General features: G+C 43.2%; 2 protein-coding genes across 2 annotated transcripts in view; one reads left to right on the plus strand and one right to left on the minus strand.

Moving 5' to 3' along the window:
* LOC107224875 (transportin-1) overlaps window positions 1-8,178 on the plus strand; it is a 25,687-nt gene extending 17,509 nt beyond the window's left edge. Inside the window, exon 15 of the mRNA XM_046729863.1 lies at window positions 8,160-8,178. The gene's annotated coding sequence lies outside the window, so the exon portion shown is untranslated. The remainder of the gene's footprint in view (window positions 1-8,159) is intronic.
* Window positions 451-12,103, minus strand: LOC107224842 (retinal homeobox protein Rx-like). The gene is made up of 4 exons (XM_015665052.2): window positions 11,758-12,103; window positions 9,452-9,841; window positions 2,449-2,724; window positions 451-1,419 (listed from the first exon to the last, which is right to left on the minus strand). The coding sequence occupies exons 1-4, from the start codon at window positions 12,101-12,103 to the stop codon at window positions 1,010-1,012; spliced, it is 1,422 nt and encodes a 473-aa protein (XP_015520538.2). The 3' UTR covers window positions 451-1,009.
* Between the last annotated feature and the right edge of the window lie 4,103 nt (window positions 12,104-16,206).

Raw genomic sequence — 16,206 nt, forward strand, 5'->3', positions numbered from 1 at the left:
CCATCACCTGGATCACGAAGCTAATAATAAGATTATACACTCGTTGATGTACAATTGTGCACGTGCAAGCGCAAAGCTTTGAAAGGTTAATCTGAAACGTCGAAAGCTCTGCGTTATTTCCGCATTATGCTTGCATCGCTGCACATCGGGTCCGATGCGTCACAAGTTCACGGAGTATTAGTTTAAAACAGAATTGTTGAAAATTTTCTTTGTCAAATAATTATACCATGTTGTCTGTTTCCTCTGCTTTTCGAATCAGGGTGTAAAAGGATTAAAGCTGATTTTATAAAACAAATAACAAGGGTTGCGCAAATAAAAAATTATGCGTGTAAGCAAGATTGAACTCGATATTGTGTCTTTACGTAATAGAGCAATCAGGGAGAACTGAACTTTAAACTGTATGAAAATAAAAATGAATTATTAACTTTGGTCGATGAAGAGTCTGCAAAATCTTATACAGCGCATGTGTGTTATATTTCCATCGTTAATCGGTATCGCTACTTTCTTACTTACAATAATTCTAATTATCAGCCGTGTAAGAATGTTAAAGATGTCTATAACGAGTCAATTGATACTTGTGAACGAAAGTAAATTATAATCCAGCGAAACTTTCCTTTTCTTTGCTTCTTTGGTATGTATAATATACAGCTATCTCTCAGGGGTCGCACATAGTTTAGCCTCGCTTTTTACACCATCCCTTACGATAAAGGAAAGAAGGAACTATAATCAATGGTTCAGCATTGAAATGAATTAATGATGAGAATCACTTGAAACTACGGATGTCTAAATATTGACACGACTAGAATTTTTCACACACCTTTTCCTCTTTCCTTTTCCTTCCCTGCCATCCCCGCGCGAGGTTATGTATAATCTATACGTCTACAAAAATTCATTACAGCCCCAACGACGGCTAACCGAAGTGATAATACAATATACATACACTATAGGTATAACTTACAAACTACCGACAGAGCAAAGGATAAACCTACAACACGAGGTTTCTACAGCCCTACGCCGGCCTGTCCAGCCCGAGTGCTTCCTGGTGCCTTCTCGCCTTGAGCCTGAGGTCGGCGATGCTGCTGTTTTTTGACCGCGCTGCGGCCGCGGCAGCGGCAAGAGAAGCCGTCAGACCCAGGGGATGCGGCGCGTGGTGTTGGTGCTGGTGCTGATGGTGATGGTGCTGGTGATGGGAGTGCGGTGGCGGGGGCGGCGGGGGTGGAAGACAGAAGAGACCCCCGGCTGCCGCGTAGTGGAGGACAGCCGGGTCGAACGCCGAGCCCGTGGCCGAGTTCGTCGAAGCCGCGACTCCAGGCGGAGGTGGAGGATGCAGCCTCAACGCTGGGAGGTACGGAGCAACTCTGCAAGGTTCCAAGGACGTTGGCGGGCTCCTGGGCGGCAGGACGAGACCGCCTCCGACACCTGATTCCGACAGATGAACATATTTTACAGTCTGCAATTCGTGTTTTACGAAAGGATGCAGGACGATTCTATATACTAATTACTGTACATGAAGTTTCATCTGATTGATGCAATTAAGGGGGTCGTCTAGTCTTGAAATTGAAAAAAAAAATCGATTTTCGTTTTTTTTCGCATATTATTATAGCTACATCTTTTAAGAATATTTCGGCCCAGAGCCGATGCTAAATTTTCAAAAATTGAGGAAGTTGTGAGCACTGGAGTGAAACAATGCCACAGTGTGCACCTCAATAGAACCGAGTTCAAGGCTAGAAAGATCGGCCTATGCGGAAGCGGAAGCAGCGTCAAAATCCGAGGTCCAAACTTTAAAGACGCCAACATTGAAACGCGTTTTTCTTGATACAGCATTTGTCAAAAATGTAGACGTGATATCTCAAACAGCAGTAGATCGACCCTGCTAAAATTTTTACAGCATTTTTATTATACCTAGACCTATCGCGTGAACTAGGATAATCATGATTACTTTGGCAGTTTTTTTTTTTTTTTTTTTTCACGAGCTGAACAAATGGAAAAAATGCAATTTTCACATTTTTTTAAACTGTGAAAAATTCAATTTCGAAAATTTTAAGGTCATTTTAGTTGATGCTAGAGCCGCAAGCTTAAAAATTAAAATACGTTTTTTTTTTTTTTGATTACACGAGTGCTATATGAGTCTACGCTCAAGCACATTTATTTTTACATACGTTCCTATCGGACAGTATACATTAGGTTATAGTCAATATTTTGTCTCCAAAAATTTATAAAGTTTGTTCAAAGGTCAATATAGTGTGAAAATTATGAAAAATTTGACTCCTATGGTTTGTATTAAAAGAAATACCCCAAAAACCTTTAAATAAGCAGCCGTCACACTAAATGACCCCCTTAAACGGAAGTCTGTTGTCCTGAAGTGTCTGTAGATGTGAAATCAAGGCATATTACCTCACCGCGGGCTGATGTTCACGACAGGTATTACGAGATTTTTTCCTGTCCTACCTTTGTGCAGCTGACTCTCGTGCTTGCGGCACTTTGCGCGTCGGTTTTGGAACCAGACCTGGACTCGAGCTTCGCTCAACCCCAGCCGCTGGCTAAGTTCCTCCCTCATAAACGCGTCCGGGTAATGGGTTTCATCGAAGAGTCTTTCGAGCTCCGCTAGCTGTTCAAGGGTGAAATTCGTCCTGGATCTTCTCTGCTTTCCGCCCCCTGCGCTCACTGTCGCTCCTGAACCAACAACGCTGCCAGGTCTGCTTTGCACGAGACTCGAAACAGCTCCTATAAGGCGTTGACAAAGAAATCTGACTAGATCTTCGGTAGACGATAAGAAGTCGCAGTTTGCCTCGAAAAAAAAAATTAAAAACTATTGTTTAATTGTTCAGATGAGCAGCGAGTATCAAAGAAGTACGTAAAACAGATACAGGAATGACACGTCTTTCCTAAAGAGTAAAAATTGAGCCTTGATATCCGGCATATTTTTCTCACATTTCGCGATCCCGAGTTCAAATATACCGCAGTCGAAACGTTTCCAACGCATTCTCATGTACCAGATTACGCTCGATCGGAACCATTATTCAATTTAATCGTCGCCGCGTCGCTTAGTTATTGCTCCTTGAGTTGTAATCGCGAACGCTCGAGGATATCTTCCGGCTCGTTTCCTCCGAGGTCCGGCAGTCTGATCGTAAATTCACCCTGCTTACGAGTATTCTATTCAAATCTGCGCTGCTACGACATCGCGAATTGGCCGGCATTAGCGGGTAGCAAATCTATACGGACCCCAGCGCAGTCCCGTCTTGTATGTATAGCTGGAAGAGGAAAAAGTTATCCACACGATTCTCGGGGTACGAGGGTGGCTGACGACTGTGCGGAGATTATACGTACCTACCTTATACGACTTTGGAAGAACTTGGATAACAACGCGGTAAATACGTTATCTTATTATTATTATACACATATTACGAACGTGCTAAAACTAATCGCTGAACGGTGAAAAATTCAACTGTAAAAGATTGTAATAAACGTTCTTGTAGCAATTTTTCATGCGAAATGTGTTTCTGAAAAAATGATAAATCATCGGCCGAACGATCGAGTGCAGTATTATACGTACGCACATCAGTTACTTTCGTAATTCGACATTTTGAAATTGTGAAAAACAAATACAGCGTATATAGATGAGTATAAGGTATGCGTACGGTTTTGACATTACCTGCGATTGGGCAAAATTCAGGCCTAGTTTGTCACTCGTACTCAATCCGCTGATCATTGAAAGAAAGATCGATGATTCATTCTCGGGGGCTAATCGATGCCTTGAAACGGTGACTGTAGGATTGGCAGAACTTCGCGGCGGCGATAACGACGTATATCTATACCTCTACGTACATAGATACCCACCTCGTCACTTTGCCAAATTATATAAATCACGAAACGAGCTTCGCGTCTCTCTTCGACGAGGGATTCCCGCGGGTGGCACTCGAGGTGCTTAATCCTCCCGGAGGTCTGGGGATCGAAGGGAGGAGGTTCGGCATAAGCGCCGACTCCTCGAAGACTTCTCGCTACTTCTCTATACGTGTATACGTGTATTATACGCCATCTTCCGCCGTAGTTACTTTATCTTAAGTACCGGTTAATTAATTCGCGTGTACCGTTAATTACAGTAAGTGCGCGTATTTAGCTGCCAGCTATAGCGTACGTGAAGATGTATATACGAGGATGCTTCGAGGCACGCTTACGTTACTTTGGACTTTCGAAGAGGGTTGCGAAAAGGTGTGGCTTCAGTGTATTTTCACGGTTCAACGTAATTGGAAGTCTTATACAATTTCTATTCCGCGCTGTTATTGCATGCCTATAATAATGTGTACTCGCACCGGCTATTTCTCATTGGAAAATCGTAAACGCGAACGCAAAGCTGCGAGAAAAGTGACGCTTATAGATCGCAGGAAATAAAACGAAGCAAATCCGGCAACGGTGCATGATACAATTAATTAATATCCGCTCTTTTCCCTCTAGTACCATGATATCTTCTAAATTAAAAAGTAATAATTTTATTTTGCATCTTGTCAATTAGGTAAGACCGGGGCAAGGTGAAAAATAAACGAGCATGAAAAAACGACAGATTAGATTTCTCTTCTCAAAAATCAGAACTTTGCGTTGAGAATTAACGAGCAACGGGCAATGAGAAAATTCGACCATTTTACCTCTATAAAGTCAAACCATGCGGTGTAAAAAAACATGCATACAATATGCATAAATCTGCATAAATTTGCGACCGCAAAGACGTCTTGCGAGTTCTATATCCATCCCCATCGGACCAGACCGCAACCTGCGAATTGGCTAGAATATACGCCCAAGTCTAGACACTGTGAAATGTAATACAGGCGACCCTCCCGCAGGCAGCGAACCGTCTCGACTTTTAATCGCTTCAAAGCACTTTGAAATTGGCCGCACCGCGAGCTTAATATCTATCTCCGGCATGCGCGGTGTATAATATTCAATTCAATGCGGAGTGTAAGAAGTGGTCGCAATAAATTTTCCGCCGCTGGAACGTCGACGGGTCCTCGTCGCTCCAGTTCCTCGCTTATGTAGACGACGTACGTATAAACGCCGGCTAGGCCACCCCCCCCCCGGGGGTTAAGCAGAACCCCGAACGAAGCAATCGCGCCCGGAGTCCGGGTCGGGGTTAATTCGATTACCGGGAGCGCGGTCGTCGGAATCAGAGGAGACAGACGGATTCGGCTGCCCCCTCGACCCCGCCTTCGCCCATATGCCGGGCGACGCGTTACGATGAATAAGAAATCAAACCCCCCGGCACAACGCGATGCCGGAATTTTCCATTCAACTCTTCCGCGCGAGTATATTAGGCCGCGATTGCAGGTCATTCTTATCTGCTCGAACAGTTGGTCAAGTGTTGTAGGAAAAATCGACTGATCGGCTTTGAAACTAAATCTCGATATGAAATTTTATACCGTTGATGGAAAAAAGATCAGGTTCATGGACGTTTAGCTGACCCCCGCGTTCACTTTGAAATGAAAATGTCTACTCGAAATGCCTTTGTTTGAGTAAAGAAACACTTTTTGGACGATTTTTAGATGTTTTTTTTTTTTGGACACGTTTCAGAATTTGAGTTTTTTTTTTTTCTTTTTTTGTAGGTACGAGATTTGCGTTTATCTCGCAATGTGAGAATAATTCTACAAAATAGTGGCCATCGATTTTTTGGAAAATTTTACACTTGTTTCATGTAGGGGACGAACGAGCAAAGTGGGCACCACTGAAAATTTTTCGTAATTTTTCGAAACTGAGAAACGATCTAAATTTCATTAGTTGCTTGCTAACATGAAATCAGCTGTAGATTTTGAAAACTTAGGGAGAGACAGGCAAAAACGTCTAATTTTCATTATTTACTTGCCTTATAGCAATTAAATCAATTACATGTTTTGACAAATTGGAACGCGCAATATTAGACCCCCAAAAAACTGAAGCTCCAAGTCAAGATTCCAATCGTTGAATCTTTTAATTCTAACTTAAAACAGATAGCCTGGCTGTTGAGAACTGAGTTGAAATGGGCCTCTTCTTTAAATTTCTCATGCTTTTCCAAAGCTGATAAGCACAGTCAGTTGAGTGGCCTTGGAAATTTGGAATTACCAAATTGAGAATGTATTGAAAAAAATAAGGAAGTGAGGGGCTAAATTTTGGGGACTTTTCATGTAATGGCGTTTAACACTCGGCATCGGTCAGATTATCGTTTTTCGGTAAAAATTTGTAGATTCATGGATTCAAACCTCTATTTGAAGCATTAATTTCTTAGGGTGCGTACTTTGTCCGCCCCTCCTCTCATACTTGACAATTATTTAATATGCAGTATATCTCGGGAGAATCTTGAAAAATGTAAATCAAGATTGTACACTATAGTGTAAAAAAAAGCGAATGGGTTAAGTCAATCTGATGTCGGCTAAGTTTCATCAAAATCGGTCCACCTTTCTCCCAGTTTCCTTATACATATACTGTTGGCCGCTGAAAAAAGTAAATTTTAATTGCAAATATACTGCAACTTAGGAACAGCTTAACCGATTCAGATCAAAATCCAATCAGTTCTAAGCTCGTTAAGAATTATCGATTCGATTCAGACCAAAATCATAAAAATCTGTTTACTCATTATCTAGATATTCGCATCGGGCTAAAAATTGATTTCAGATCTGCAGGCGCGGAAACATCGACTAGACAAGTGAAAACTCAGCCTTTCATTTTCGGGATGATTATAATTCTCTGAAGCCATCGGAAAACCAGAAAGTTGAAAGAAAAAACAAAGGAGAAGAATAAATTATGGAGTAAAAGAATTAGAGCCTGAAGCATGGTGGAAGGACGGTGAAATTCGCTCGAGGAATACCAGATTAAAACCATACACGAGAAGAGCGACGCGATACCGACGCTTTGCGAGTGTCTTAAATCATGATCCGACCCTCGGTCCGATCGTGCATTAGTAACACTTTATGTGTTTCGAGGATACTTTTTCAAAAACTAACCCCTAAGGCAATAAATATGAACGGTACTTCGCGATACTGACCAACGCGCTGACCGTGTGTAGTAGGTGGTATGAAAGGTAGTGTGAGGGTATAAGGCGCGTCGCAAAGTGCTCTCTAGCGAAATTTTCCCCGAGCCCCAAAAATCCTCTCGATCTCTAAATCTTCATCCCTACCAAACTCTCTCATCTCTCCCGCTGCGTCAGTTTCTCTACACACGTGCGTATGTAAACAGATATATAATATATATATATATGCATGATACGAGACGCGTTATACATACCTATATTCGTGAATTTTTTCGCTACCGCTTTTTCTCTCCACGCGTTGTACGAGTTTCATATTCGCCTACAGCTATAAACATTACTTTGGTACAGGTATACACCTCCGGCAGAGTCGAGCAAATTGCTTTTTGATTCGCGCTTAATCGCGAGAGAAGTTACAGGCGGACCCCCGTCAGCAAAGCAATGCGCGGCAGTTCCGGACGAAGGGCGTATCTAACTACTGCGGGACGCAACTCTCGACGACGCGCGACGTATTAAACCATAAATTACGTACTACAGCTCCGCACGAATGCCGGATGCTGAAACTCAAACCCCTGGTCTGCCGCAGGTACCAACATCAGCACGGAAGGTGCATCCTTGGCTGTCGTCGCGATGTTTCCATACTAGATTCTCCACACATGGTCATTTTCGATTATAGGTACCCCTGGTCGAATGACACGTGTGGAAATACTGGTTGAACAACTATAAATATCGAGACGATAGAAAATGTAGTATACATATTATACAAGCAGTCCTGCGTAATTCAAATGCCAAATTTATACTGTAGGTATGCATACATCAACTTGAGGCTTAACTGTAAATATAAGAATTTTCAATTGCAAGTACAATCTCAATTTATCCAAGACGCGTCATATTAGTTGATAGATCTGGATACGGTACAAATATTTGATTATACCGAGCAAATGGATTATCCTTAAACATTTATCTTTACTGTACAAAGAATGATTTAATGAATTGTTATGAATTTATCGTAGATTCTGTATTACGCCACGAATTATCAGCTGTCTCTATTAGAAAGTGTATCACGAATATATCTAAAACTATCTGTAAAGTGTAATCATACGAGCCTGATATATGTATAAGTTAATCGGAGAACTACACTACATTACAATAATCATGGGTTTCTCTTTCACAGAGTGCGATTGCAAGAGGAAAGGCCACAGCCCTAGATATTGTTTTTCCTCTCCAAATTCAATCGACGCCCTCAAAGTCACACCCCGAGTCTCACCCTTATATACGTATAACGTTATACGCAGCCCCGCGGAAGAAATTCGGAGACGAACGATTCTGCAATCCATGCAGGACCGAAGTAAGACAAGCGTGCAGTTATATTCTTTACCGAACTGTGCGAACAAGAGAGACAACCATCCTTTTATTTTTGGTCACAGGAATATAATCACCGTAACTGCGTATAATTGTACATTTTAGCGCTTTATCTGAAAAAACATATCACGTATTTTGATAACCGTATATCGGATTTCGACTCGATCCTTGAGCGGAAATTATTACATAGCTATTACGTAGTATGTGCAGAATTGGAATTGAGGGATTTTCCTACGTCTACACCGCAATCTAATTCGCACAATGTTCATCTTGCCTCGCATCGTGTCATCTTTATCAGCATTCATCTGCATGTTTATACCCGCAGACTTCCGCGCTACAGGACTTGATATGTTTCTGCGTTGAAAAAAATCGACCAAAGGACACCGCTGAATCCACAGAACCCGCATAAATTGACTCCCAGTCGAATTAGCTAGATTTTTGAGTATGTTACAGTACATATATCCATCCGGTCGAAAGTTCTCTTTGATACAAGTCCGAAAAATGATTAGTTTCCGAGATACAAGCTTCGGACCAAAATTTGGTGACCAAATTTTTTGATATCCATGGATTTCTTCAAAGCTTCAAGGGGACTCGAAATCAAACAAATGACTCAAAAACTGCACGTTTGATTCTGAAAGATAGGCAGGAAGCTGTGATTCATTCCATTCACGAACTCGCTGGCTTACCGAAAGGATGTGCAACGTCGGATCTCGCGCGAATAACGAGACCCTCCGACTCTTGCAACAATCGACTTGTCCCATTTCTCCCGCGTCTGCGGAGTCTCTGCGAATCGTTTGTGCACTTTTTGTGTGATACACTCGATTTCAAGTCCCCCTTAAAGCTTTGTAATTCGTAAAAATCGCGCAATCCATAGATATAATAAAATCCATAAGCCCCCCCTTCCGAAACCTGTGCCTCGAAAACTGCTGATTTCCGGATCTAGAGTCCACGAGTACTTTTCAGATCGGTAGGATACGTACGCCATACCCAATTCGACCGGGAGCCAATTTCCGTAAGGATTCTGCGCGGTCCAAAGGAAAACAGGCAACAATGAAGCAGTGATCTGAGTTACTGAACCATACAAGTACGTGCGAAGTCGCCTACCCTTGGCAGACTCATCCTGTCCAGATCGGGCGTGATGCTGTCTGAGGGGTGGCGGTCCTTGTTCGGTTCTCGGGGCTTCGAGCCCGCTTGTGACGTCTGGACTCTGGCAGCGGTCCGAAGTGCAGGTCACCGAGGAGGGCGAGGGCAAGGGCGAAGTTTGCGGCGGCGGCGGCGGCGAGGGGCTGCAGCCAAGGAGCTTCCTCACGGACAGTTTCAGCTCCGGCGTCTTCGGGGGGCCGCTTCTCGCGCTCTCCGGCTTCTCCCTTAGCTTCGTCCCGACGGAGAGATCCTCCGGCTGCAGTCTGCCGTCAGGCGACGGTGGTTCGTCCTCGGGGGCCGCCTCGCCGTGGCAAACCTCCTCCGACGACTCTCTGGACCTCGCGTCTCCATCTGCGCAACGTCCAACTACCTCGTCATCATACCGCAGTCACCCCGGCCGATATTTTCGTCATTAGTTACGTCGACGAGACTTATTCAGGTTTCACGTATTCGTTGCTTCGTACATATAAACATATATTATCATGCATGGCGATCGTTTCGAGATAATCATTTTTCGCTGTTTTACTGTGACTGATTTTTAATCTGTAGTAATTGAAATTTTCCGATACGAAGGTATGTTTTGGAGATTGTGGAATTGGCTGGAAAACAGCTTTGTTTACAGATATACTATTCAAGAACAGGTTTACTTTTTTTAACGAATATTTCGTTACCTTGTGTAAATTTTAAAATTTATACACGGACCATTGTATGTATACCTAAGCTGTGACTATGTGACCCAAAAAATTAATTGAATTACGCACGCGAAGCAAAAAGATTTCAGTCTTTTTTATGAAAAAGTTTGATACCACGTGGAAAGAAATTTTTTGTGATTGCGCAATGCAGATGTACACGGTGAAATCTTTTTCTGAAGACTGCAAAATTATTTTCAAATTATTCTTTGGAAATATGCAGGTCTCAAGACGCTGCGTCGAATAATTCAAGAGCCAAAAAACGCATGCGTTACGCTTGTTGTGTCGTATAAGACATATCGCAGTTAAGTTGAAAATATGTCGCAACAAAGGTTCAACAAAATTCAAATTGACCTAAGCACGTTAATTACATGTATGATATTTCCATAAAAGTCCCTGTAATTTACAAGATTTTAAGACACCGGATTTCAATTATAAATTATACCTTGTCAATAACAACTTCAGTGAAAATAAAACCATCATCGTTATCCAAAATATAACTCTGACATTTTACGGACGAGTCCTTTACAAATGATGTGAGACTTTATTCACCAAAATCAGGAAAGCAATATGAATCTTTAAGGAAAAAATGGTGGAGTTAAGTATATGCGATGTCTCTGATGTTAATACAATATACATATACGGTGTTTAGAGGCAAATTTCAATGTTTTTTCAAAAGTTTTCCTGTATCACGGGGATTTCTTTTAGATAGCCAAGACTTTGAATAGTTTCAGTGACACTTTTTAAAACCGCTGTTTAATTAACATGTCTTTGTTTCAACACTATTCTGACTCGAGTGTCGGTATTATACGTCCCATAATCCCTATATATATATATATACCAATTAGCTCTGATTCGTTAATAATTACAATATTATACCAACGAACTGTAACTTGCAGCGATCGGGGCGGGATTGAAATTCTGAATTTGAAAAGTTCCGTAAGCGCCAAATTCCAAATTTTTTGGTGTTGAAACTTGTAAATTAAAGAAATCAAAGTTTCGAATTGTCCGAAACCCGACGCTCAAACTTCCGAAAGGGGACGTCCCGGTAAGTCAAATTTCCGAAAGTGCGAAAATGAGAAAGTTTACAAATCTGAAACATCGAAATGCCGAATGATCAAATATTTTCAGCCTCGGTGAAATTTCACCATTTTGATGTATCTTTGTTTTGAATTTTCGATATTCTTACGTTCGGAGTCCTGGTAATTCTGATTTTCGGTTTTTCTTATAAATTCCACCCACTCGTTGAGTAAACTTCGCCGTGTGAGTATGCTTTAACTTTCGTAATTTGACTCCATCGGAAATTTCTTTTTCGCAATACTTCTCCATCGGAATTTTACGTTATTACGTGACTTTGCTCGATCGTAACTTGAATTTCCTGAATCTCGCATTTCGGAACTTCGAGCGGTCTCGGTTCCGACAATTCGAAACATCGTCGTTTCTTCAAGGTTCAATTTCTTTACACTTCAATATCTGGGAACTCTTTTCGAATCCAAAACTTCAACCTCGCCCCCAGCGATCGTACATTTTACAAGTTATCGCGATACGGGGATCTGTATGTATAGTTTCGTCACGTACTGCAGGTGGTCGCACTTTCCGTCGAGCCGAGGAGATGGGCAACGCTGAGGGTAATCGCAGCGGCCGCGGCGTCGCAGACGTCGAGCCTGCAGCCGCGTCTCTCCTGCAGCGAGGACGTATCCCTGGAGCCGTTCGGGTCGGCGTTCCGCTGCACCTTTACTCCATTCGCGTTTCCGGTTCCGTTCGCGCTCGCGGCAGCGGTATCGGTATCGAAGCTTTTCGAGACAAACTGGGTGAGCTGCTCCATCCTCGGGGAGTTACTCGCGTCCGCGAGGAGTCCGCGAGGCGCCGGAGGGCGCCGGGAGGCGCGGAGCGTCGCGACGCCGAGTGCCGCGGCGGCCGCCATCGAGACGCCAGCCAATCGGCCGACCGGAGGCGGGATTTCCCGACTCGAACCGCCCCCGCAGCCGACAGGCTCATTAGCATTTCGCCCGTTTCTCACCCCTGCAGTCCGGATTCCGCCCCCGCCTTTCACCCCGAACCTCTGCCTCCAGCTGCCATGCACCGCCGGATATACCCAACGCTTTGTGTGCACAACCCCGCCCTCCGTTTGCAGACGCAACGCAAACGCGACTCGCTTCCTTCGGCGTGCATCCATACCTATACCTATATCTACGTAACTTACAGACGCGTTAATGGTATAAGGTATATACACGTACCTACGCCTTGCCGTTTCGTCATGCGGATATTAAATGCGAATGTATTAGTTGGTATGTATTAGAATTTACACACAAATTTATCGAATTGCAATCCCCGGCCACTGAGTCGTCGACGTTATTTCCATCAATCTGTGCCGCCTGCTTGTGGAATCTGCGACAGGCTTCACATTTCTCTATCCAATTGATATGCAAGATCGTACGATAGACGTATCGTTGAACTCTTGTTGTACAATCAAGTATACGTACCTATACCGTGCTGGGATTATAACCCACATTTGCGTATGTGAAAATATTGTTTCCAATCATTGTCACTCTCGCTGTGCAAAGATCTTTTTTATCATTTATTTAAATAAGCAACCGCGAAGGAGATGGATAAATTATCATTCAAGTACCGAAATGAAACTATTATACATAAATGCGCTATAACATTTTCACGCGGATTTACGCTGAATGACTCGTATTATGGGTCTTACACCACGTGTACAAATTTGTCTGTAAAACAATCTTAATTACAAGTAAATTTGTCACAGGCCAGCCAGAACATAAATGCACACTTAAACCCGCGAATCCGTGCGATATTTACAGTACGTATAATCAAGGTCCGGATAATTGTGTATTCAAAATTACAAAATATGTACGCATAATGTAGACTTGAAAAACTAATTATACATGGACAAAAATATGGATAATAGAAACTCCATTTTCTGCCTCCAAATATCAAATTTTTTTCTTTACGTATAAAACCTAATAAGGAATGAAAATTATTCAAATAAAATAAAATGAAAAATATGTATTTACATATTAATCCGGGCCCTAATTGTTATGTACATAATATCGTGTCACCAGCGAAGCGCAGGTCTCCAACTAATTGCTTACCGGGGGGAGGGGAGGGATTATGCGTGACAGAAATATATGTATCACAGGTATAAGGTACATAGATATACCCGAACGGTACGGCAGGTCTCTGAATATATATACATATATATATATGTATGTATGTATGTATCTTAAACACACCCATTGCAATCGTAGGCGGAAATCCGTGCCCCAGCGGGCAGCACGCAGGAACCGACCCGAGCAATGTTTGGCCTTCCCTCCGTTTGCACTCCGCCGAAAACCCCTCTACCAGCAATATTTAAATGGAATTGCGTTTGGGAGTGTAATTGCTCGGGCAAACATTCGACGCCCCGTGTCGAGGGTTCCGGGAGGATGGGACCACCTGACGGGGGTGGGAAAGCAGGGGAGGGTAACGTATGCCGACCTAGGCGTGTGCAGAGACGAACTCGGCTGCCTGTGTGCTTTCCGGAAATATATGCCCTCGATACACGCGTTCATAATACCTGTACACCTTCGAAGCACGGATTTTTACACGCCTGTGCATCGCATAGGTATTATGTAAAAAAGCCAGAGGATTTGTACAAAAAGTGGTTAGACTTTCACTTGTACTGTATATATACACTTATAGGTATGTGGCAAATGTGTAAGCGATTTGATTAGATTTCATCAAAATTATACACTGCGTAACGTAATTATTCTAATTACGTACAATTTCGGCCAAATGTTGCATTACACGTATGTGGTCCGCAGGTATGTATAACACGTGAGTAGAATGTAGGCGCGACTTGGTGCAGAGGTATAAACGACACACCTGTGTGTAATATACATACGTAGGTGTCCGCATGTACATGCTTACGCGTAGACCAGTATCACTGTAGGTACAAGTACGGAGAGGCTGCATGGCACAGGGTTCGTAGGTGTGTATCTCTGGTTATACCTCGTTCGAGACGCAGTCATGGCAGGCAGACGGAGCCAATCAGGGCGGAATGCGATTACCTTAACGAGAAATCCGATTACTTATTCATTCTCCTAACTGGAAATCAGTTTAACTAATCGTTTAATTCGGTTGCGGGGCGAGCTGCCGAAGCAGGGAAATACTCTCATCCCTCTTTTCCACCCCTCATCGCACGCATTTACGTTGTGCAAAGTGCACTATACATCTATACAAGTATGAAACAACTGCGTAGGTATGCTTGTTACACGTACCTATACGTACATCGCACGCAGTGTGCATCTCGAATATCCTTCTCTATCCTATACACGTAGATCTGCAACGAAACGGGGTTTCCTAGCTGTTCCCCCCCCCCCCCCCCCCCGCCATTTCCCTCCCTCGTCGGCATCCCCACCCAGCTCTTGCCGTCGCTTCCCCAAGGCCTCATTCAATTCAATTACGTAATGAATTGTCGTGTCTTGAGTAAACACCCTTCCTCACGGCTCACCGCGATTCGCGAGCGTCGAGGACCGCCGGGGTTGCAACCCCCGGCCCCCCCCCCCCCCCCCCCCCCCTACACCCGATTATATGTATATGCTTCGGATTTTCAGCTCTCACTGCGGAAAGAAGTCCATGTGTGGAATAGTATAGTTAGGCGACAGTCAATTGTTGTTGCATTGTATTCGTATGAAATCACAGACTACAATATACGGAGTTCCAACTATAATATCAGGTATGACTATTTTTTTTTTTAAAGAAAATAACAACCTTGCGATAGATATAATGAAATAATCAAATATATGCAGAGGGTGTAATTGTACCGAAATGTGGAATACTTGCTAACTAAGAGTGACAAGTAATAATCGATTTTAATCCCCGATTAATCGAGTATAATCGATTATTCTTCAAACTCGATTACTTTTCTTTAATGAAGCCATTGATCGATTCATTTTTACCGATTCAACCGTGTTGCGTTCGATTGTTTCTTCGGACTCGATTAGTCGATGCATCGATTATTTTTACCGCTAAATCGTCCTTTTGTTTCAATTAAAAATGATCGCCTACCAAGGCGTCGCCGCGTGGTAATCATCGCGTAATGTTACCTTTTCGACGTGGAATCAAAATTTTTCATCAGTTTTTACCAAGTTACAAACTTATACCCTTGCTCAAGCGTGCCGCAGCCGTCGGACATTCGTCTTTCTCTTCCTCGATCCTATCCTGCGCCCCCCGTCACCCAGTGGGAAACTTTATAGGGGTCTCGCGATGCCACGTTCCTTTCCAACGCCCCGCAACATCCGATCTTAAGGTTAAAGCATTTTCAAACCCCGTATAAATTACGCTCACACTTATAGGTAGCGCGTGTTTGTATCCTTGTACAACTTTTTAAACTATAAACATTTTCAATCACAAAATACCTTGGCACACGTTTCCATGTCAGTTTCACAAAAATTCATCAATGCCTTCGTACCTTTAGTCAACGAGGTCAACTTCAGAATTCTACATAGATTTTTCAATTTGACTGTTCGTGAAAATGTGTTACAATTCTGATCCACAAACACTGTATCTACGGTTAATTTTTCGTCATCAGCGTCATAATTACTGACGTTGACTTACAAATTGTCTGAAAAATCGTTATAGCAGCCTGGAAAAAACGGATTTGGTTATTCGTTAATTTGTTTAAAAAAAAGTTCAACGAACTCTTTACGTCCCTTGTATGAATAACGCAGGAATATCGCCACAACCGGAAGTCGAATCTATGCTCTAAAAACCGTGGAAACGTGCGTCAATACCAGCCCTGCTGGTCTGGAATCCGTCGGAAATTCAGCACACGTGCAGCCGCTGGCTTAGAGCATCCAGGACCAGAGATACGTCGGGATCCAGGTCCGCGATCTGCACGACTCGTGGAGTGCCGCGGGAAATGCGGTGAGTCGGTGCCGCAGCGGCCGCAACCATCGGACGGTTCCTCTTCGAAATGCCTCGAGGAAGGCTACGGGCGACCTTTGAAGCCGGTGCGTCGGCCTT

Source organism: Neodiprion lecontei, chromosome 1 (assembly GCF_021901455.1).
Source record: "Neodiprion lecontei isolate iyNeoLeco1 chromosome 1, iyNeoLeco1.1, whole genome shotgun sequence".
NCBI lineage: Eukaryota > Metazoa > Arthropoda > Insecta > Hymenoptera > Diprionidae > Neodiprion > Neodiprion lecontei.

Excerpts from the sequence above, each read along its gene's own strand:
- LOC107224842 (XM_015665052.2), bottom strand. The coding sequence starts at position 12,103 with ATGGCGGCCGCCGCGGCACTCGGCGTCGCGACGCTCCGCGCCTCCCGG. Across the intron at positions 9,842-11,757 it reads GGAAAGTGCGACCACCTGCA|ATGGAGACGCGAGGTCCAGA; the intron begins GTACGTGACGAA and ends GACGTTGCGCAG. Across the intron at positions 1,420-2,448 it reads CGAGAGTCAGCTGCACAAAG|GTGTCGGAGGCGGTCTCGTC; the intron begins GTAGGACAGGAA and ends TGTCGGAATCAG.